The following is a 24840-nucleotide window of genomic DNA, read 5'->3' as shown; positions in this document are numbered from 1 at the left end:
ATTTCTATTTTTTTAAATTTTTTGAGGCATTCTTTGTGTCCTAGAATATGGTCAATCTAGAGAATGTCCCATGAGCTGCTGAGAAGAACATATATTCTGTGGTTTTTGGATAGAATGTCCTGTAAATGTCAGTCAGGCCCATTTGTTCTAGAGTTCTGTTTAAGTCCATTATTTCTTTGTTAATTTTCTGTTTGGAGGATCTGTCCTGTGCTGTCAGTGGGGTGTTGAAATCTACGACTATAATGGTGTTGCTGTTCATCAAATAATTTAGGTTAAGTAAAGTTTGCTTTATGAATCTGGGTGCACCTAGGTTGGGCGCATACATATTTAGAATTGTTATGTCTTCTTGTTGAACTGTACCCTTCACCATTATATAGTGGCCCTCTTTGTCTTTTACTTTTGTTGATTTAAAAACTAAGTTGTCTGAGATCAAAACTGCTACACCAGCCTTCTTTTGACTTCCGTTTGCTTGAAATGTTGATTTCCACCCATTTACCTTGAGTCTAAATGCATCTTTGCAGGTTAGATGTGTTTCCTGAAGACAGCAGATACCTGGCTTGTATTTTTTTATCCATTCGGCCAGCCTATGTCTCTTGAGAGTTGAGTTCAATCCATTCACATTTATTGAAAGAACTGATAAATGGGGTAAACTGCTCATCAAACTATTGAGTTGCTTTTTGTTGCTTTGTTTTCTCTCTTGAGCCATTTTGGATTCTGCCCTTTGCTCTTTAGCTTTTGAGTGGTTTTACATTCAGGTTTATTGTCCTGGTCCTTGTGTAGTTCAACTTTGAGTACTTCTTGGAGAGCTGGTCTTGTCTTGGTGAATTGCCACAGACTTTGTTTATCTGAGAATGTCTTTATTTGTCCTTCATATATAAAACTTAGTTTTTCAGGGTACAGGATGCTAGGCTGGGCATTATTCTGTTTCATAAGAGTGAGAATGGGGCCCAGGCTCTTCTTGCTTGTAGGGTTTCATTTGAGAAGTCTGAAGTTATTCTGATAGGCTTTCCTTTGTGTGTTACTTGTTTCTTTCAGCTGACAGCTCATAGTAGGGCCTCTTTAGTGGCTATTTTGGTCAATCTGATGACTGTGTGACATGGTGTCTTTCTATTTGCATTGAATCTCCCTGGGGTCCGCTGTGCTTCTTGTATCAATATATCTAGATTTTTAGCAAAGCCTGGGAAATTCTCCTCTATTAAATCTTCAAATAGGTTATCTAGCCCTTGAGTGGTTTCTTTTTCATTTTCCGGAACACCAATCACACACAGGTTTGGTTTTCTCACATAATCCCACATTTCTTGTAAACTTGTTTCTTTTTTCTTTATTTTCTCCTCAATCTCTGTGACTGACTTATTCATTTGGAAGGAGCTGTCTTCAATCTCTGAGATTCTTTCTTCTGTTTGATCTACCCTGTTCTTGAGGCTTTCCACAGTGTTTTGAAGTTCCCTGAATAAGTCCTTTATTTCCAGGAGTTCGGTTTGATTTTTCTTTAATATTTCAATGTCTTTAGTGAATTTGTCTTCCAAGTCCTGGATTTTTTTGGTGGTTTCCTTGTGATGGTTATCCATTTTTCCTTGCATATCATTGAGCTTACTTACTATCCATGTTTGGAATTCTTCTGTCATTTTCGTATTCTGGACCTGATTAGTGTTCATTGGCTAGAGAGCTGGTGTTCCTCTTTGGGGGTATCCTTTCCGTTCGATTTTTCATACTTCCAGAAATCTTTCACTGGGTCCTTCCCATCTGGATCCGCTGTTACTTTTGTTTTGTTCTGCCGCTAGAGGGAGCCGCTAGTATGTTGTCCGTAGTTCTCTTGATGGGAGGGGTTACTTGGGGAGCTTGTTTTGGTCTCTTCCAGGGGTTTTGACTCCCTGGTGGCTGCTTTCTCTGTTGGTAGCTGACCAGAGGCGGAAATGCAATCGTACCGGATCACCTGAACCGGTCTGGCGAGGAAAGTCACTGGGCTGTCAGCTATTGGTCAGTGCCAAATCCCCAGGGACTGGCGCTGTCACAGAGGGGGAGTGGCTCTTTATGTCTCGCTGCTGCAAGCTTGGAAGCTGCGCAGAAGGTGCTGGCCAGGGGGAATGGGCACTCCACCAGACTGCCCAATGCCCCAGCGCCTTCAGCCTCCGCAGGGGTCCTCCCCTCACAACCCAGGAGGCACTCAGAATTCACCGCTCAAAGAAATGGCCTGGCCAACTGACCTTAGGTCCCGGAAGGGCGGAGCTCGCTGTAAGAGTTCCCAGGTAGGGGAAGGGAGCCGTTTTGCACTTGTGACCAGCGGTGGGCCCCGAGCTGGCGCTCGCCGGCCCCCAGGGTGCTGGCTCCAGAGGGAGCCGCTCAGGGGCTGGGAGGTACCTGATCAGGGAGTCAGTCGAGTCACCAGGGTGCTCCCCCGTCTCCTTTGTGTCTCCCTCCCCCAATCTCATGTCAGTCCAGCAATAGCTCTCGCTTCTACTGGCCCACCCTGAGCAGTCCCAGTCGCCAGCAGCAGTTTCCAGGTTAGAGTCCTCTACTCAGTAATCACCTCCCCGTTCAGGACCCGCTGGATGCCAGAGACCAGCTTCCTAACTGCTAAGTGCCTCAGCAGGTAGCCCAGACCAGCTCTTCCCCCGCCCGGTGCAGTCCTGACACGGAGCTCCGGGGAGTTCAAGATGCTTCCAGCTCGTGTCTCCTCTCCGCTGAGCCCCACGTTTCCTGACCCAATTCTCCGTCCACTTCACACAAGCCCCTGCCTCTCAGTGGGCTTGTAAGTCAGTGGGAAGCTAGACTGTCTCATGAGGGACTTGTCCCGGTGCACTTATTGGCCAGGCTGGCACCGCCGTCTCACGCTCCACTCTCTATTGTCTGTCCGCGCTTTCCAGGTTTTATATTCCTATCTCCCGTTCACCTTATTCTTTTTCCTGATTTGTGTGTCCCCCACTGAATCTCCACCGATTCACCTCACTGTTTTTGCAGGAGAACGATCCGATCGTGTGTAGCAGACCGAGATCTACGTCTCCCTCTCTGGAAGCAGGGATCCGGGAGGCTACCCTAACTCCACCATTTTTTCCTCCTAGTTGATTCTTTTTTCGGGCCCACACCACCTGCATAGGCATACAAGTTAGTATCTCTTGAGTCTTATGTCTCTTTTCATTAGTTTCATGGGAAGGTAAACAAGTATTTGACTTGGGGTATAGATGTCTAGCTGCTGATCGTCTATGTGGAAGAATGAAGAAGAGATCGGATCGATGTCCCCATTTTGACTTTCAACCAGTCTCCCTGACTTTAGCTACCCTTAACATGTGAATGTTAGAGCTCTTGGCTTCTGTGGGGATGAATTAGCCCTCTTATTGTCTGCATCTACCTCTATACACCCTTTAGAACATGCCGCCTATACCCTGGTAAACCCATTACTACTTCTCTATTACTTTCAGATTTTTAAAAATGTGTTGAAATCTCTTGAATGCTGATGCATATTTTCTCATTCTTTTAATCCTTGAGATTCTATTTGAAATACTTTATTTTGCTGGCATCATTTTTGCAGAGTTTTGGTAAAGAAGGGAAATAAACATCTTGTGTGCCATCTTTAACTGGAAGGTGCCCGTGTTCTCTGTTGATTGTCTACCTTATATCTGATTCAGTCCTAGTCAATATATAATTTAATTCATTTACAGTTTTTGTTAGAAGGAGAGTTGTTTTATCCTCATTTTATAATGTGGGAACTAAAGTACAGAAGGGTTTAAGTAACTTACCCAAAGTAACTCAGATAGTGGGTATCAGAGCTAGGATTTAAGCTCAGGTCTGATTGATTCTGGATCCACAAGGTACTTTCTATTACAGCTTTCTACATTTAAAAGAAAACCAATAGGCAAAGCCCCTGCCCCTTCTGTCAGAACCAATGTCAACCTCCCTTTTCCTCAACCCTGGGCAGGATTGCTTCCTTGTTTTAGAAGGGGTTTTGTTACTAAGACACGTTTGCCTTCTCCCTTCCTGTGTTACTTCACTTTTTTAGTATTAATTTTGCCTGCCCCCATTTTGTGGTCCTTTGCCTTCTTTGATGTGTCCTGTTTGCCACTGTTGAAGCACCCTTAGATTTGTGGGCAACAGCTCTGCCCTCCCAGGGCCTTCCATTTCATCTCCATCTGCTCCACTGCTAGTGAGGTATTGATTTCTTGGGAGAGCCAGCTGGAATTGGGGGAAAATCAATATCCGATTAGACAAAAGTGAGGAGTAGCAGCAGCAGCTCCTCAGTAGCCTGTTCATGGACCTCACCTGTTGGTGGAGAGCTCCAAGACGGGGTGAGCCTGCTGTGTCCAGAGGTATCCTGAAGTGATTGAATTGTCCTAGGGATAATGTAGAAAAGCCAATGACAGAAAAATCAAGAGTTGTAAAACCATTTCCTTGAACTAAATGGAGTCATTTTTGAGAATAATTTTGCTTGGCAAAATTTGTTGCCAAGGAAAGAAGTTCTTTCTTGGGAACTTTTATAATTCTTGGTCATTTTGAATTTTCTAGTATAGACAAAATTATCGGTTAGCCATAAGGCAAGTCATTTAGCTTTCATGTTCCCTGGAGTTCTCAAAATGAAAAAGGAATGTCAACCTTGGGGTGTCTAGATGCAATATGTTTCTGAAACACTGTCTTGGAAATCCCATTTCTAAAACCACCCCAAGGAGCTCATTATGGCAGCTCTGCCTAGATGAATCTCTTTGAAAAGGAAGAGTTTCTTTGGAAAGACAATTATTACTTTCTGTTTCATTTGGTTATAAGTTTAGTTTTTGTGTATCAGATTTTTGTAAAGAAGGACAGACTGAGCAGTTAACTCGAATTATCAAAGTCTAATGAGGTCTAGTATTACCACAGTAATAAAAAACCATAGTTAATCTCCAAAGTACCATGCCATTATTTCTTCTTCTACCATTTGCATGGAAACACAAGAACATTAGGTGTTTCAAAATCATCCTGTGGTCTAACTACTTATTTTATAATTCCATTCATTCTTCAAATAATCATTGAGCAGATCATGTGACAGGTACTAGGGCTCTACTAATGTACAAAACAGATAAAACCCCTGTCCTCCTGGAGCTTGCGTTGTAGTGGGTGGAGATGGGTGATATAGTGATAAATAAATGCAATATATAGTTTGTCAGGTATAGATATATGCTAAGCAGAAAAGTCAAGCAGGGGAGGTCTCTAGAGTTTGTGTGGCGTAGGTATGTGGGATCTGGGCAGGAGCGCAAAGAGAGGAGAGCAATTTTAGACAGGTGACCAAGGAGGGTTTCACTGAGAAGGTATTTTTTTTTTAATTAAGGATTTGAAAGATGACCAATATTGAGCCATATAAATTCCTGGAAAGAGAATGGTCCAGAAAGTGGGTATAGTATGAGCACAGGCACTGTGGCAGGACCAGACAGCTGTGCTTTTGGAACAGCAAGGCAGCCAGTGTAGATGGGGCAAAGTGAGCAAAAGCAGAGAGATAAGAAATGTGATCAGAGAGGTGACAGGGGTCATGTTGAGTCTTTAGAGCATTGTAAGGACTTTGAGTTTTGCTGTGAGAGAGATGGGAAGCCATTGGGTTTGATCAGAGATGTGATATATGATTTGATCTAAAGGATCGTTGTGGTGGTGATGTTGAACCTGGATTATAGTGGGAAAGGTTGGAAGCAGAAGATAGCTGGAATGCTACTGCAGCATCTAAGAGAAATTGTGAGAAGTAGTTAAATTCCACATGTGTTTCTGAACGTTTGACAGACACAGGATTTCCTGAAAATTTAGATGAAGGTAATGAGAGAGAGGATTCAGGATGGCTCCATAGTTTTCGCCCAAGCAACTGGAAGAATGGAGTTGATGTTTTTTCATATAGGGGTCCTGAGATATAGAGGGATCAATGGGGAGGAGACATCCAGATTCAGCATTTTGTATGTTAAAGTCTAGAAGACTGCTATAAATGTGAGAGCAGATGTCAAATAGGTACTTGTGTATGATTCTGGAGTTCAGAGAAAAGTCCAGGCTGCAGATGTAAGTTTGGGTGTTGTGAATATATAGATAGTATTTAAAGCTCCCTGAATTAACTTTGGAGTGAGTGTAGATAGAAAAGAGAAAAGGACTAAGGACTAATTTTTTGGCACTAACATATTTAGATGAGGAAGTGAGCCCACAGAGAGGGAAAGTAGCAGAGGCTGCATAGGTGTTTTGCAAAAGAGCTAAGACTGGAAATTCGGTGGACTCTTCTCAGTTGTATACTAAGATTCCTTTTGAGTAGCTTGAGTTTTCACCTTCTTTTTCCATGCTATTCTATGGTTCTAAGTAATAAAGTGGGAAGATATACAAGAAAAAAGCCAGATTACATAGCCTTGGTTATCTCTCAAAATCATCAAAACTTGGGTTTATTTCCTGCATTTCTGCTAGTTAGTGAGTCTAAAAATAAAATTAGAAAAATAAGGTGATTAAATTATTGTCTCCCTCCATGCTGTCAACAGTGCACTTTCTTTTCAGTCACTGGGAGGTCTAACGTAGGTCAGAGGCATCTAGGATATGATAGGAGCAAGGCTTTGACCAGGGTTTAGAGTAGTTAAAGATATTTAAATCTAACTCAAAAAGCATAAGAGCAAACTTAGGTTTCAGGTCTACAAAAGGACCAAAATATTCAGAAACTTTGTAAATGAGTTCATCATGTAAATTGAAAGACAGCTATTGTGATTTGCCAAGATAGAGTCAAAATGTTAATATATAACATTTGTATAAACCTTTCAAATATTGAAAGTTTCCAACATCTGTTTTCTTATTTAGCTTTCACAAATCCCCAGCACCAAATGATTTTTCACTCTTTTGTAAGACTTCCCTTTGTTCAGAATGCTTACTGTTGTTCATGTGAAATGGCTTTAGGAATCCTTATTATTCTGGTTGCCTTACCTGCATACTCTGTAATTTGTTCATATGCCATTTTAAGTGGAGTGGAAGATCTGTTGACAATATTCCAGGTATAGACTAAACAGAGCATGATGTAATGGGGCTCTATCCTTCCTAGCCTGGGTCACAATATTTCTATTTTATGTAGTACTGTACTGTATTAATTTCATTTGAACAGCCATATCAAACTATTGATACATGCTGCACTTACAGTCAACCAAAGCCCCCTTATTTTTCCAAATAATGTGCTGTCAAATGAGGTCTTACGCATTTAAACTACTGAGAATTGGAATTCACATGTAGAATTTTATATTAATATCTATTAAATTTTATTTTATGGCTTCAATCTATTATTCTAGTTTCATTTTTAATCTATTATTTTTACTTATAAAGTTAAAACATCCATTTCAGTTAGAGTTATGCTCATCTACATTTGAAAGAGACTCTGAAAATAGTGGCTTAATTAAAGAATTTATAACATACAGTAAGTCCAGAGGCATATATCCAGGGCTAGAGCAGAAGCTCAAGGATCCCACAAAGGACCCAACTTCCTGTATCACCAGCCTCAGCGTATGGCTTTCTTTCACATCGTTACATGTGGCAGCTTGAATTTGTTTTCTTTTGCTGTATAGCAAATTGCCATAAACTTAGCAGCTTAAAACAACACATATTTATGATTTCACAGTTTCCATGGGCCAGTAGTTCTGGCACAGGTTGGCTGGTTCCTCTGCTCAAGGTCTCATCACACTGAAAGCAAGATGCTGGCCATAGTTACATTCTCATCTAAACCTCAGGATCCTCTTCCATGCTCATTCAGGTTGTTGGCAGAACTCAGTTCCTGGTGGTTGTAGGACTGAGGTTCCTGTTTTCTTGCTGACTGTTGCCTAGGGATTGTTCTCAGCTCCTAGAAGCTGACTTGAGTTCCTAGCCACATGGCACTTTCACACTGTGGTGGCTTACCTCTTCAAGGTCAGAAGGAGAATCCCTCTCTAGTCTGTTACAGTGGAGTCTATGTCAGATAATCTGATCAAGGGAATGGCCATCCCATCCTATTGATAGTTCCAACCTATACTCCATGAACATGTACCCCAGGAGGTGGGAATCTTGGGAACATCTTAGAATTCTGCTTGCCATACCAGTTTCTGGACAGGACTAAGTATTCTGGAAAAGTTGAGGGTAAAAGGCATATAACAACTGAGTCTGCCCTCCCCCTCTTTTTTAAAGTTCAGAAAATAATAACTTTATTAGAAACCCCACCCAGTAAACTTCTATTTACATTTCATTAACCACTTATTAGCACAAGGAACCCAGAGAAATCAAGTTTTTGCTACCTATACAAAATTAAAATTCTTTTAAAAAGGAAGAAGAGATATTGCATATTATGTAGCTAGCAAGGGCAAGAATGAAAATGCCAAAGTAGAGAAAATAAATTTTGTCTAGTTTAGGAAAAATGAAAATTAATAATGGAAAAAAATTGCACAGAATCTCCCACCAATGATTAATCACTGTTAAAACTGTCATATTTCTTAATTATGGCATATTATATGCAACTTTTAAAATTTATCCTAAGCATTTCCATGAAGAACTCTTTATAAATGTAATTTTTAATAACTGAGTAATATTCTATTGTAAGGATGAAGCATAATATCCCCTATCATTAACTCTCCTTTTTTAAAATTATACATTCAAGTGTTTTTGGTTTTTACTATTATAAATAATATCATGATGGGTACCTTTATACATAAATTATTTTATACATTTAAGATTATTTCATTGGATTTATTCTTACAGAATTTCTGGATCAAGGGGAATGCACATTTTTGTGGTTCTTGTCACATATTTTCACATAGATGTTCAGAAATGATGAACTAATTTATACTTACAACAATGAACAGAAGTGTTTAGCTCTCTGAGAGCATTCTAAATTTCTGATTTCATCCATCATGTCAGTTTTTCTATTACCTTTGTATCTAACAAAAATTTGATATGTATGCCTTTTATAATTTCATAACATCGTCTGATAAAAGTGAGGTTAGTTTTAGACAGAAGTTTGAGCCCTGTACTACTGCCTTAGAAACCATTTTTCTTGTTTAATGTAATTAAATAATTACTAGTCCTCAGGCACAATTTGAGCCCATACAAATCTGTCCCTTTTACTTTGGAGCCAACCCATACTCACCTTGTTTAAAAGGACATTATGAAAGTCATTATACTAAAGATCAGATGAACAAAGCAGTCTTCTGATTGCTCAGTCTGAAATCCTTATTAAGGAAGAGGAGAAAGAGAAAAAAATAAAAGGTCCCCAGGATCAGTAAGAAAATGAAATCAGTTTATTGTGTTTAGGTCTGCCTTCTCTATATCATCTGCTGAACTCAGCAATGTTAGTCCATCCCTTCAGTGATAAGACTTTTACTCTGGATAAACCCCAATATTATCTTTTTCTGTCTTCACCATTTTCTTCGAGTTTGTCCTTAAACTTGATTTGAGCTTCCTAACATTATTTGGATAGGTTCAGACAACCCTTGAATCTGTTCTGAGTTCAATTCCCTTCTGTCTTTTTTACACATCATTTTTAAACCTGATCTTACCTGAGATGTTTCTATAATCAAACTGTTTTCTTTTAGATCGCTTTCCTTTTTCTTCTTCACTAGATTATTCATGATTATATAGTTAGAATTTCTGTTTCTGAGCTTCCTGTCCTTATTTTTCTTCAGACTCAATTTTATGGACTGTTTTCCATGTGTAAGAAGAACCTACATAGTTTTCCATTCATTCTCATATATTTCTCTTTTCTAGTTCATGGAATATTTATAAATGTGCTGTTTCCTACCTATTGTCTGCACTTTAGGGGTAATATAAAGATATTAGAACTACTTATACTGCTCATGGTTCAAAATTTATCACTCTTATTTTCTTTGCTCCATATCTCTGAATGTGAGTATTAAAACAGTATATATACTTCATGGAGAACTTAGAAAATGGCCAGAATTATAAAATATAAGATCAAAATTATCTTTAATCAAACCACTAATTGATTTAACTATTAACATTTTGTTCTGTGTCCTTCTAATAAGGAATACATGTATATTAAAAAGAAATGGGAGATGGGCACACTTATAACTTTGACTCAAGCAGTACAAAAGCAATCCTGTAACCAAAACATTTGTACGTCCTTAATATTCTGAAATTTTAAAAAAATTAAAAAGTGAAAAGAACTCCATCCTATTCCTTTTAAACCATATTTATCCTTAAAGTGTCAACCTATAGAATTCACTCATTAGTTACAGACCTAGAGCTATATATACACAGTAACAATTAGAGGAGAAAGAGAAAAAAGTAAAAGGTACCCAGGATCAGTAACAAAAGTTGAATCGTTTCCAGAATAATGTTTTATAATGCAAGAAAGCATGTAATACATCTTAAGTGATTCTAAGCAACAAAGTTAATATTTTTAAAGTTCAAGGTTGAAGCAGAAGCGTCTTTTATCTGGCAAAGGTATTGTCCTTTTGAATCTATTTGAGTCAGTAGAATTCTGCAAAAACAACCAGAAAATCAGAACCGAGGTTAGTTTTTAAGCTCCAAGAACAAACTCTCCCTTCTTTTCTTCCTTCCTTCCTTCCTCCCTCCCTTTCTTCCTTCCTTCCTTCCAACTTATTGGGTACTACTTTATACCTTTCTGGTGAGAGACACCTCTTTTCAGGTCACTTATGTTTCAACTGCACTTGCTTTATCTTCTCTTCTTGCATGTCCAATATAATAGCCTCAATTTCTCCACTTATTCTGCATATGTTAAGGTTTTCAGGTACCCCTAGATTTATATCCACTTGACTTTATGGAAAATATATATTTTTTATTTATTTTTTAAATTATACATTGTTTATGTCTATCTAAAATATAAATACACACATCTACATTGTGTAGCTACATAAATGTCCACAAAGTGATATAGTAACTGCAACTGAGGGTTTCCAGATTCAAAATGATTCAGCCATGTCAGGTTTTGCTTCTCCTCCTACCCATCCCTCTTCCTCTCCCACACAGGTTGTTCAAGTGGAAGTTGCCACTCTTACATACTATACCTCTCAAGTCCCTGTAGTTGGCCAATAGCAGTCACATGATCTAAGTGGGGCCACTCCTAGTACCTCTGTCTCCTGGACTTGGAGTTGTTCTAGTCTTCAGCATGAACGTGTGCCTGGAGCTCACTTCATTAGAGTCAGGATTTCTCTACCTGAGACTGAGGATAGAAGCCTTTTCTCTTGGGTAGCAAAACTATGAGCATATGAGCCCAGAAGATGTGAGCCTCTCTGTATGCACAAACCTGCTGGCAGATGGGGAAAATGACACTGACCTGATGGTGTTTAAGAGTCTAATTTCATTTTCTAAGGTTCCTGGAGTAGCCTGAGCCTTTCAGCAATTCTGTCACTCGTGGACGCTACCCGTAGGTGGCGTAGGCAATCCAAGGTTTCTGATTTTTATAACCAATAACTTATGGCTAATCAAGTTGATGGAGTGCACTTGCTCTAGTAAATGGTCGCTTAAACAAATGCCTTATACTTAAACTCTCAATTTGAGAAATCTTTCCCATTAAGGGAGCATTATTCTCAAATCCCCACAAGTTTAACCACATTAGTCAAGAGCTGGAGATAGTCTCAAGGGTCACCTTCAATTCTGTTTGGAAAAAGGCAGAGTATAGACAATCTCCCCCACAGCTGATGCAACTGACACCAGAGAAAGGACTTCATCTGCCCATAGTGACCAAGATAGTTTGTTGCAACATCAGGGCTAAGACTCAGATCTCCTAATTCCCCCTCCTAAACTGTTCTGAGCTAAAAGGAGCTTCAGTACAATGGCTATCTACACAGAGCAGTCACAATAATTTTTTGTTGATTTTTAATTAGAATTAGTTAATTTTTGTTTCCCTTTCACAGGACAGTTCATTCATAAGTTGTATTTTGAACACCTACATGCTAACAGGTTCTGTGTTAGCTGCTGGTAACACTGTAAGTGCATAAATGCCACTTCTGCTCTCAAGAAGTTTATTATCTAGAGAGAAGGTAAATTTTTAAAAGTAATTTCAAATGTATGTGATAATAATAACTATAGGGGATTATAGGAAGCATGTTGGAGAAGACCCCAATCCTACCTTGCTGGGATTTGGGGGCGGGGAGCATTGATCTACCAGAGGAGATAATGCCTTGTCATAACCAATCAGACCCATTGTTTCCAACTTTGAATTATCTCACTCTACTCTGTTGAAGTCATGTACTAAAAAGCACATATATTTTATTTTGGTCTAGGCTCAGAAAAGTAGAGAAAGGTAAAAATGGCGATAGTACTACTTAGGTAAGGATAAAAAAAAACCCACAAAGGTAATATAAAATCAGCTAATAAACATCTATCCACCCATCCCTCCATCCACAATCACTTCACATGTACCTCCACTACTCCAGATCAGTAGTCACCCAGTAGTGTAAAGAGGAATACTAGCCCTGTGAGATACAGCATTAGGTAGGAGTTCTATGGTCACATAAGTTTATGACTACTGCACACTCCTTCCCTGCTTTGAGATGGGAGGGAGAAAGGAAGACTGCTTGCTTCTCTCTAACCCTCCCATCGCAACCTGAATCTGTCCTTTTCCTATTTACACATTATTAATGCAAATCTTTCTCCTACTCTCCCAGTTCTGTTATGTTCTTTGGTTCCCCTCATGTCTTCCCATTCAAGATGCTAAACTACTTTTCCATTGAATGCAAAAAGTTCAACCACGTGCCACATTTTGGGATCTTCTAAGACTCTGAAAAATCCTGTGATTAAGAAACATTTTTGAATTATTTTTAATTTAACATTTCCTAAAATTATTTAACTATAAGATGGCCTTTTCATTCTATGAAACTTCAGAACCCACTTTGAGATATCTTACTGTAATTAACCAGTATGTTTGCCCTTCCATTTTTATATATGACTTAACAATAATATTTATGCAATGTTGTATTGTTTCCCAAGTGTTTTATTTTAGTGCTTATTGTATGCTAACACTATAGCTGAATTCTTTCATGTGTCTTATTTCATTTTATACACATCCTCAACAACCTTGTGAAGTTGGCATTGTTTTTATTATAGATTATAGGCAAAGAAACTGAGGTTCAGAAAGACGTTATGATGACTTCCCTGAGGTTACACAGCTATCAATTGGCAGAGCTGGGATAATTCTGAGTCCCTCTGCTATACCTTTCCCCTTAAAATTAAATAAATATACACAAATAATAAAAATTCAAGATACTAGAAGATTCTGAAGCTAGACAATGTACCTGAATTTCATCCAAAAGTTCAAATCAGAATAAAATGAAATCCTTGTGAATCAGATGTTAGCAGCTAAATACTTCCAAATGAGTTATGTTTGTCTGGATGGGCAGGGGATCTTTAGGTAGAGATGCAATAAGAATAACCAAACCAAAGATTGCGGTGGATCTACTGATAGAATGGGGGTAAGACTAACTCAAGCAAAGAGCACACTGAGAGAGAGGGGTTTATGTTCCAGTTCAGCTGGAACCTCGCTAAGTAAGGGAAGTCAGTGGGGATGAGACAGGGGGGTTACGTTGTGGCCATGTTGGTTGGCCTGCAGTTTAGTGGTCTGAACTTATTCTGAGTAGGCAATGTGAACCAGCAGTTTTTTTTTTTTTGAGCTGGGGATGAGGTATGAATGTAACTACACTTTAATTAGAGTAGTCAGGAGACTGTCTGGCAGGAATATGGAGAATGATTGCAATGCAGAGAAATTGGAGTCATGTCACCCAAGAAGAATGTATACAAGGCATGAAGTAAGGTAAAATGTGAGCACATCAGACTATCAAGCCTGATGAATAGTGCCTGATCCACAGAAAGTGCTCAATGATGATTTGGTGAATAATTAATTATTTCATTTAGTTACATGATATTTCAATTATTATAGGATAAGAACTTCCAATTGATATATTTCCTCTTTTTTTTTCTATTACAAGTTTGTGGGATTAAAAATAAAAGAACGTTTTGTTCCATACCAGAAAGAAGAAAATTATATACACATGCTAAGTGCTGCCTCAGGGATGTTTCCCGGGCTAAGAATGAGTTGTTGTCTTACTGTGAAATTTAGGCGGTAGACATCAGGGATTTGCTAGAGTGGGGTAGACTTAGGTTCTAGGGTTGAGGCCAGTGTTCTGGTAGTTTGTATCATTGACATTCTAAATACAAAAAGGTGATTAAAAGATGAATTTCTTTATCAACACATCCATTTTTACACATAGTTCTTGTTACTATGTGTTTTCACCCAAGATAACATTGTTCTAACAACAATGGCAGAAATATTAATAGTTTCACTCATGCTGTCTGGAAAAGCAAGAGCTTCACACTCTCTAGTAGGGAGTTAGTTGTGGGCTGGGAAAAAGGGTTGCATATAAAGAAACAATAAACTAAAGGCCTGAAAGGAAATTTTTAAGCTAGAATTGGCCATTCATTCAGTTCCATAAAAAATTCTTAAGAGTGCAAGATGATATTAAAATAATCACGTGTAATATATAGTTACAAAACTATAATGTTATGCAACTTCTACTTTTGCTCCCAGTATAGTATTTCTAATTCTCATGATTCTGTCATATATGTATTATCATCTTTATATTATAGGTAAGGCCAAAGGAAATTAAATATTTTGTTTAAGTACATTTAGTTATTAAATAGCAGAAGACACTTGAAATATTTTTTGGAACAATATGGTATAAAGAATTAATATCATTATTTTAAAGAGCAAAATCAGGACTCCAACCTAAGTCTGCTGGACTGCAAAGCATATAGTAAGTCAGCTCAATTTTTATAAACTGGTTCAGTCAGTCTTCCTTCCATTTCGCCTAGAAAGAATGGTGTCAAATAGTAACTGGAAAACAAAATAAGAACAGGTAGTTTGAGTTGTGAAGTAAATTTTGTTGTGAACATATTTTCTTTTTCACTCTCTACAGAAATCACCCACATCTGAAATTATTTTCACATTGAGGCCTCAATTTGTCATGCCTCTTGGGTCCTTGTTTAGTCATTCTTTCAGTCAGTCAGTCATTGATTCAGCATATCTTCTGAGTGCCTCCTGTGTGACGGCACTGTGCTAGACACTAGGGTAGGCAGTGAAGCCCCCAGGAGCTCCCAGTCCAGTGGAGGACACACAAGCAAGCCGTTACCTATTGACTGGTGATAAGTGCCAGAACAGAAGGGTGCCTGCTATAGCCTGGAGAGTCAGGGGAGACTTCCCACAGGGGGTGATCACTGAAGAATGACCCGAAGGAAGAAGGCCATGGGAGCTTGTGTGCATTGGAGGATCTGCTATGGAATGTGCAGGTGCTTCATCTGCGTAGGTCATTTAACGCTAACAAGAGCCCTATGAAATATAGTTAGGATTGGCCTCATTTTACAGAATAAGGAGCGGAGGCTCAGGCTTTTGACTTGTCCATGGTCCAATAGTAAGTGGCAAAACCAGGTTTAAAAGCTTGACCCCAAAACTCTCTTTCCATGACAAATTGAGGCTTCAATGTGAAAATAATTTCAGATGTGGGTGATTTCTGTAGAGAGTGAAAAAGAAAACATGTTCACAACAAAATTTACTTCACAACTCAAACTACCTTCTGCTTCTTGGGACAACGGATTTCCAGCCTCAGTTCTCAATCATGGCACCCAGCGGTGCCAGAATAAAATCATTAAATTATAATAAAAATAAATTATGAAACGAATAATTTCTACTTGTAGTTACCAATCAATAAATAACACTTTAAATTGAACTGAATAAGTCTAGCAAATACTGTGGCTAACTGGTTCCTACGTGTGTCTCAGTCTCCTCAGCTGTAAAATAGGGTGAATAGTACATCCACCTCTCGGGTGTGCTGAGGGTTGAATGAGATTACATATGTAGTGTACATGGCATAGTGCTGAGTAAGTGTTCAATAATAAGTGCTTAATAAATGTTAGCAATTATTATTATTAATATTTTGTGTCTGGTTGGCCATTTATCTTTTCAAGCCGATGAATGAGAAAGTACTTTAACTGAAAGCTGATGTTCTTCATGAATAGGGTTTATTAAGTCTGGCCAAATGATAGTTTTTATGCTTATGTTTATTCTTTCTTCACTTTTCAAGACCGATTCTTGGGTGCTCTAGCACTCTTTCAGTAAAACACTCACAGTGAGGACAATTAAAAAACTACTAAATTGAAAACAAAATGTTTGCCTTCAAACTCCTATCTTTGAAGCTCCTGTATTTTCCTTTTCTTCTGCTTAAAATCTTAGAGTCCATGGCCAGCATTTTGTTAGTGCCTAACCCAATGTCTGCCTGAATCCAGAGCCCATGGTTTTGCACTATGCTATGCTCTTTCCACGAAAGGAAGGCGTACATGGAGAGTGTGATGCAGAGAAACCAGGTGTTAGTTATGCCCTATTGTCTGAAAGTTACCAGACTTTTGTCTAAGAGGCACTGGGAAGGACAGATCAAGCCATATTGTGTCACTGATTGTAACAGGATAGAGTCACATTGCCAGCATGGAGAAATGGCCGGCATAGAGGCAAAATCTATGAATGATCTGATTATTAAGGTCATTAGTGGTAACTCATATATTACATACTGGATTTGGCAAATGTATCTCAGGAATGGTAAACTCTAAAAAAACCCTCAGAAACCGTGTCTGCCCAGTATTAGGGTTGTGGGATCTGGTGAAGAAGAGGCAGGGATGGTGAACTCAAAAATTTTTGGAGGGGCCAGGAATTTAACAGAAATGAGGAAGGTGGGTGGCAGACTAGAATATACACATGCACCCTTTAAGACATTTAAAGTTAAAATACATAAATAAATGAATGAATGCATTGACTAATAACTGTGGGCCAAACATAACACATCAAGAACTGCATGTTCATAATTTTTGAGATTTAGAAAGAAAGCAGTAGCCAAAAAGTTAGGAGACTTGGCCCTTCATTCCCTCCACAGACGTTTATGGAGAGAGTGGGTTAAGATCAGGGACTGTGGGCTTGAGTCTCACTCTGCCATTTGACAGCACTGGAACCTTCAGGGGTTGTATGTGGAGTGGCTGAGCATGGGCTGGAAAACCAAGTGCTGAACGTTTGCCTTGCTGCCCGTGTGACCCTGTGAAAGTTATTCAACCTCTCTATACCTCAGTTTCCCCCCCTGGGTTTTTGTGAGGATTAATTTAGTACTGGTAAAATACCTAACATGTTACCTGGCTTATAATAAGCTATTCATAGGTTTCAGTTATTTTTGGTAATATTATTGTGCACTAGGTGCTTGGGTCCAGGAACACAAATATGATAAGATATACTCCACGTCTTCAAGGACACAGACAGCAGGCAGTGAGGATACAGTGGTAAGTGTCAGTGGAGGCGGGTACAAAGTGCCAGGGAACACTGAAGATAACATTTCACAGTACTGAGAGAAGGCTACGCAGAAGAGATAATATTTCCAGAAACAAGGAGTTGTGCATGCAGCAAGAAACTAGGAGATGAGGTACATAACCTGCGTGATGCCAGACAAGTCACTTACTCTCTCTTTGCCTTAATTTCCTGATGTGTCAAAGAGAGCAGGTGGAATTAGTGATGCCTAATTTCCCTTCCTCTTTAATATTTGTCAGTTTTCTATGAGCTTGGGCATGTTCCATGGCTGAAACGGGGTGCCAGAGGCAGCTAGGATGATGGGAGGGGGATCTCTTGGCAGATAAGGGAGGGGAGCTAGAAGGTATGAGGCCCTGGAGCTACAGAAAGGAGGGGAGAAAGCAAGTATGAGATAGACTTTGATATCTAAAGAATAAAGGACAGGGACTGAGATAAGGCAATGGTGGAGTTGAGGGAAGTGTTGTCAGAGGGACACAGTCTTTGCAGGGGACTTTATTTGTGAGCTGTCCTCTTCTCTATACCCCATTTCTGCATGTTTGCACTATGACTCTGTCCTGTGTTAAAATCCATGACAATATGGTTTGATCTGTCTTTCTCAGTGTCTGTTAGACAAAAGTCCAGTAACTCTCAGACAATAGGGCATCATTAAGACCTGGCTTCTCTTACGGCATCACACTCTCCCTGGATGCCTTCCTTCTGTAGAGAGAGCACAGCAAAGTGCAAAACCACGGGCTTTGGATTCAGGTAGACATTGGCTTGGGCCCTAACAAAATGTTGGCCATGGACTCTAAGAAGACATCAAAGAGAAGAAAAGGAAAATACAGGAGCTTTGAGGATAGGACTTTAAAGCCAATTTTGGACCCTTTCTGTCCCTGAGACCTGGTGTACATCATTTAGATTCTCTGAACTTCACTTTCTTCATCTGTAAAAGGAAGGCAGTAACTTCCACTTCAGCATCATAGTGGAGATTAAGTGAAATGCCACATTCTGAGAACAATGTCTGAGACATAGGGGTGAGTTGGGGGGAGCGCCAGTAGAAGCTTGTGACTGCAGGGGGAGGAAATGGGGGAGTGATACTAGGGCAGCAGCAGGACAGAAGTGCTTAGCAGACAAAAATATAGACAGGTGTCCGCTACTCTTTTACCCATGTGAGGTACTAACTAAAGTAAACAGAAAGCTAGCAAAATGTTTGTCACTTATGTGCTCAATAAACAAGCACTGAATCTTCTCAGAGAAAGGATTTCTAAACCCCTGTTCCACTTTTTATAGCGGTGGTAATGTCCAGAAGGCCATCTGCCCTAATTAAAATTTCACAGGGCTGAGGAATTTAGTGCCCTCACCTTGGAGCCTTGTGTACACTTGGTGTTTTGTTTGAGGTTGATGTGTTTGGAAAGATTACAGGAGTATGAATTTTTTGTCAGCTTCTAACTAGGCAGATGTGAAAGTTTTCTTCTAGAATTTTTTTTTTTTTCTCTCTGGCACTGGGGGTCAAAGATTAAATAATTTGTCACCAGACAGATGTTCTAAAAAGCTAATTAAAAAACTGACAAGTACCCAGGACCTCTGATGGTTAGATTTATATGCCATTTCCACCAAAAGATCAGAATCACCGCCACTTAGGATCATTGTATTAAATTATATTTTCATAAAGTTCACAATTGGAATAAAAAGCACAGTGTTTTTAAAGACATTATTAATTATATAAGTGTGTCTCAAAATAGACTGCACATTTTAAATGAGTGGGGAAGCTTTTAAAAAATTCCCACACTGGGGACTAATGTCAGACCAATTAGATTAATTGGAAGAAGGGCCCTCGTAACATTTTTTTTTTTTGACTCTTCAGGTGATATGAATATACAGCCAGGATTGGGAACTATTGATTTATGTATAAAACTGTTTTAATCCTGGGAGACACTGTAATGTAATGTATGGGAGCAACATAGGCACTTAAATTGGGCCAGTCTTGGTTGAAATGACGGATTGGCCAAGATCATGTTCTGCTCTAAGTTACTTAACCTTGTTGTTTCCAGCTTCCTTGCCTTTCAAATATGGCTTTTATCTCCTAATAGATTTTTGTGAGGATTGGATGTGAACATTATTTCACAAATAAAGTACCTGCTTAACTCTGGTAGTTACTACCATTTGTTTTTAGTAAAATGCTTTGTTAGGAATTTTAAGTCTGTTTCTCAGGCTTGCTTATCAATATAAATGGTAAGATCCTGAGCAGTGGCACAAAGATGAGCACGCAGCAACCTAAAGCAGTCAGCACAGTAGACCATCTTGTCATATTGCAGATATGCAAATAAATCACAGTCAAATCTAGTCCAGCAGTATATGTCTTGGAAGTTATAATATATATATATATTTCTTTTCTAGCAAAAGATGCTCCTGAGGATATTGTGACTACTTTCTATAATAAATGCAAATAGAAATTTCCAGGTAGTGTTTTACACTTGAGCCAGAAGCTCTGTTTCTGTACAATCACCCAGAAAATGTGGGCTTGGCTGTGTCTCCTTAGATTCCAATTAGCTCCATCAATTATATAGCAATCTAATTGCCCAAAGGATCTGAACCTGCAGCTCTATCAGGCAGGGTCTGGTTATCCATGCTGGCCTTGGGACAAAAGGGGAGAGGGAGGTTTGCTATGTATTGTTATCCCTTCTTCTGGTCTAGCCCCTTTGGCTGTGACTTCAGTGGTATATAGAAAGTCAGAAAGACCAGATATGTTGGGAAGTGTGCCAACGATATAGATCATCCTTGCCTAAGGTCCTGATTGCAGCCTCCATCCCTTTTTATTCTGGAACCAAGTGCCCCATTCATTCTGTTCCTTTATTTATTTTGAGAAATATTTCGGGGAAGCTGAGATAAGGGTCTGGCTTCAAGCTTGTGCTCTAAACACTACTCTCCTTGCCTTTGTGTAATAAGCATGTGCTAAATATTAGTATTTATTCTTCTCCCTGGGCTCACACCTGGCCCTACTACTTACTAGTGTGTGACTTGGGGCCAGCCACTTTCTCTTACTCAATCTCAGTTTCCTTAGCTGCAAAATGGAGAAACACAGTACACACATTATTGTGTTCCTCTGATGATTAATTGCAATATGAGGAGAATATATAGATAACATTTATTGAATGTATACTTTATGCCCTTCACTGTTCTTAAGTATTTCGCATGTTTTAAGAATTAACATGTACTAATTTACTACCACTTTGAGGTAAATTTTTAATCCCCCTTTTACAGATAAGAAAACTGAGGCACGGATTTGTTAAGGTCACTTTCCCAAAGGTCACACAGCCAGAAAGTGGGGAAACTGAGCCTGTGCTCTGGGCCTGTGCTCTAAACACTGTACCCCTTACCTTTTCATAGTATGCGTGTGATAAATATAATGGTAAATGATAGAGTTTGTTCTTCCTTTCTCTTAAAATTTCTAATATGAAATAGGTATGCCATGGCAACCAGCATCTTGGTGTACATTGTGTGTAGTCACCAAATATTTACTGACAGATTAGTTGTTAAAACAGAACGATAAGGATCTGTATAGTCCTGTCTAGTTATGAATGTTTATATTATTGTGTTTATTGACACTTCACCTGCATAAAACCCTCGGTGACTCTACTTAGCCAACTTAGCATTCAAGGCTCTGAAGTGATCTGGCCCCAGATGTCCTTTACAACCTTTTTATGCTTTTGCTGTTTACACAAACCTTGCTAGTGTAGGCTCAGTCAGGAATGGGGCTTATTTTATCATCTTTATCTTTTTATGCCTAGTACTTAGTGGGAATCTAAATAGTATGAACTGGGTGAATGAATGTGGCTCAGTTACCACGAGCTGCTACTGTGTTCATAGACGCAGTCTAAAAGCAGACATCACCACTCCCATTCTGTAGGTTGTCTGTTTGCTCTGTTGATTATTTCCTTGGCTGAGCAGAAGTTTTTAATGTAATCGAGTCCCATTTATTTATTTATTTTTGTTGTTGCTGTGATTGCCATTGGGGTCTTCTTCATAAATTCTTTGCCTTGGCCAATAGCTAGAAGAGTTTTTCCAACATCAACCTCTCCACATTTTCTTATCTGTAAACACATATGACAATATCTCATATTTGATATTTGGGGTAAGATTTTTTTGCCTTCTTCTCCAACTGACAAGCAATAGCCAAATGAGAAGCAAAGTGTTGGCTTATTAACTGCTGGGCAAGTACCTTAAAACCATCCAAATATAGGGAGGGCTTCCTTAATGAGATATGGGCCCATCAGCCCAAGGCCTGGAAGGCTAAATGAGGCTACCCGTCCCCACCTTCCTTAATAGGAGACAGTAGAGGACCATGGAATAGGCTTCTATTCAGTCATATAAGCAGGTGGGTGGACTCAAGAGCAAAGTATTGATCGCGGTTTCTCTCCCAAAGAGCCAGGCCTTGCCTAGATCAGATGATTGCCTGGGAACAAGTAGTTCAAATGGGCATGATGCTAGGAAGAAGAAGAGTGGCAGAAGGCATGCCAAGTATGAGCAATGACTTTAAGGCACACTAGCCTGCCCAACAAAGCACAGGACAAAAGGATTGCTGCTGTCTATGGACTGACTTCTGTGGAGTAAGGCAGATACTTGAGCCGAAGGAAGAAATGTCACCCCAACCCTTACCCCAACAATAACAACAAAATCCATAAGAACGAAAAACTAATCTTTATTGTACAGGGTTTTAAAGATTATGTATATGAAGTCCCTAGAAAGTTCACCTTATGAAAGTACCAATGTCCACTACTTTCGGTCAAGAGAAGCAAGTTTTTATTAGGTAAGTGTTATAATCAAGACCATTTTACAGTTGAGGAAAGGGAGGCGTAAAGACATGAATACTGGTCTAGTATAAAAGCCATTAACAACAATAACATAACAAACAAGCAAAAAAGCGACCAGACCTTTACTTGGTGTTTGGATTTAGAAACCCTCACAAGCATTTTCATTAAGACTGCATAGAGGGGAGATAAAGAATCAGGCTATTGTCTAGAACTCCAAAGTTACCTTAAGCTTTCATAGCCGGTGAACTCAGGGTCAGGCTTGAAGGATGGGTGCATGCTAATCAATGAATACAGCTAATGTCATCAGCCATGGATGCCTTTTTGAAGCTATCACTACCTCTTAAATTTTCCGCATAATTTGATTTCATGCAATGATCTCAAAATATATCCACAACTTTGACATACTTACAAAAATTAGGGATAAGTATTTCCGTCTCAGATTGGACAACAAAGTCCCGTAGTAAAACAATTTGACAAGTCCTTGTCTCTTTACATTAAATATAAGGAAGTACATCAGAGAAGTTCTACAAATTTTGATTAAAAACAATCAAATTTAACTTTACTGGAGTTCTTCAACTTTATCACTTCTTACCTGAGCAAAGGTATTTTTATTTTAGTACATTGGTAGTATTCTATTTTTCTCAGTTTTCTGAAAACAGAAAAAAAGGGCAATTTAACCTAGTAATCAAATAAATATTCTAGATTCAAATGTTTGCTCCCAATTTTCTCCAACTTAAAGTTTGTTTCATTGTTAACATTTGACTCATTTTTCTGATTTTACTTTTTTATTTAAAGAGTTATATCCACCTAGATTGTCTAGGTAATATGACAGTAATAAATAACCCTAAATCTCAGTGGCTTAAAACAACAAGGTCAAAATTCTCACTCATGCTACACATATCATCACAGGCTGATTGGGACAATTTGTCTCTACCTGATTCTCATTCATAGACCTATTCCAAAAGAATTTCCATCTCTGTGCTTCTGTAATTGCAGAAACAAAGAGAAAAAACATAAGGAATTGAGCTCTGGCTCTTATTGCTTCTACATGAGAGTGACATACATCACTTCCCTGACATTTCATTGGCCGACAAAAGTCATATGTCCATGCCTAACTGCAAAGAGTCCAGAAAGACACACTCCCCCTGCATTTGACTGGAGGATAGAGAGTCAGAACTATTAGTGAAACCACTATTTGTGAAACTATTTGTGAAACCACTGAATCCCACAAAAGGTGTATTATTATTCCTATTACATATCAAGGTTACAAAAGTATTCTGTGGGAGAGGGTAATTTTTATAAGTCTAAGACTGAAGACTTACGTTTCTTCAACAATATTATGCTATAGTATAAGAATATGTGAGGATAAGAAAATTGCTCTCTAGTTTAAATTTACCCTATTAAGTGATGACATCAAACACTGTTTCTCCTATATGACAAAATGAAATAAATATTTTTACTTTTTCAAGGGACTAGAAAGTAGAGTTCTTCGAAGGAATAAATGAGAGGGAAAGGAATAGGAAGAGGATGCATGGACGGTGTATAAGAAGGGATATTTGAGTGAACTGACAAAAATACTGCCCTTTGTGACATACAGGTCTCTGCTCCAGCATTATTTTAGAGTATTGAATAAGAAAAGCTGTTTTATATTTTTTCCCCTTAGGAAAACATAAACATCGACGAAGCCTCCAGATGCCTGGTGAAACACATACTTGCAAATGAGTGCGACCTAATAGAGTCTGTTGAGCCAGATATCGTGAAGCCCCATCTCACATCGTCCAAGGTTGTCAGCTGCTCCAGCTGTGCCAAATCCTAGAAGGCTCCTTTGCTGGTATATGATAGGAATTATTGCATCATCCACGAATTGTGCCTCAATTTTTACCATTTTGGGTAAATGTCAGGATAGAGAAACATGTGGCAAGCCAAAGACCTATGCCTGTATCTTTTCTGTAAGAGAGAAAAAAAGCATTTTTTTGTTTTGTTTTGTTTTCCCCACCAGCACAGTATTTACAAGCTTTTAAAATATTGAGTCTGTTGCAAAATCCTGTTGTGTAGCTGATCAAAATTCTGCAGGGCCAGAGTCAGCCCTGTAATTTGTTTCTTTAAATCAGCACAGGAGTCAGGTCTTAAAGGGGGAGAAAAGCAACCTAGCTCTCAAGTTAAGCATTGGCTTTCTCCTTGCCCTGGTGTCTTTGTCCAGTCTTCAATACATTGTCTGATGGTCTGACAGGCCTATTAAGTAGATGTCATAGTTTCTCCAGAGATGACCTCCATTCTCAGGAGACCTAAGAGTTGGCTCTGATTTAGGTCTTTGGAGTCATGTACGTAAGCTTCTTATGCTTGTGTTGCCTTCATTGTCACTTGCCATGCCCTGGATGTTGGTTTAACCGAAAACTGTATGAAAAGACCCGTCCCCTGTCTGTGCCTTTCTGTTAGCTTTCTCTTACTCAATCTGTGGGACTCTTCTGTACATGTAATATATATTATATATATTTTCTCAAGTGAACAATAAAAGATTAAAAGATGTTTCCCTATTTATGAAATTGCTGTAAATTTCTTACTATTGTGAACTTGTTTGACAGTGTAACCATGATTCTCAAGATCCATTTCTAAAATTTTATTGCAGAAAGGATATGAGAAATGTACACATACTGGAACCACTGGACACTATTAAAACTGGGATGAATCTATTTCATCTACATCTACTGTTCATGTTGACAATTAGGCCAGAGACTCAACAATGTATATACATTT

At 38.9% G+C, this 24840-nt stretch overlaps 1 protein-coding gene across 1 annotated transcript in view; it reads left to right on the top strand.

Moving 5' to 3' along the window:
- RAB38 (RAB38, member RAS oncogene family) overlaps positions 1-24624 on the top strand; it is a 63050-nt gene extending 38426 nt beyond the window's left edge. The window contains exon 3 of the mRNA XM_012641789.1: positions 23750-24624. Within this exon, the coding sequence (XP_012497243.1) occupies positions 23750-23902 (153 nt within the window). The 3' untranslated portion in view covers positions 23903-24624. The remainder of the gene's footprint in view (positions 1-23749) is intronic.
- Positions 24625-24840: the final 216 nt, after the last annotated feature.

Source organism: Propithecus coquereli, unplaced genomic scaffold (genome assembly GCF_000956105.1).
Source record: "Propithecus coquereli isolate 6110/MARCELLA unplaced genomic scaffold, Pcoq_1.0 Scaffold170, whole genome shotgun sequence".
NCBI classification, from domain to species: Eukaryota; Metazoa; Chordata; class Mammalia; order Primates; family Indriidae; genus Propithecus; species Propithecus coquereli.
This window is presented reverse-complemented; position numbering and strand designations above follow the sequence as displayed.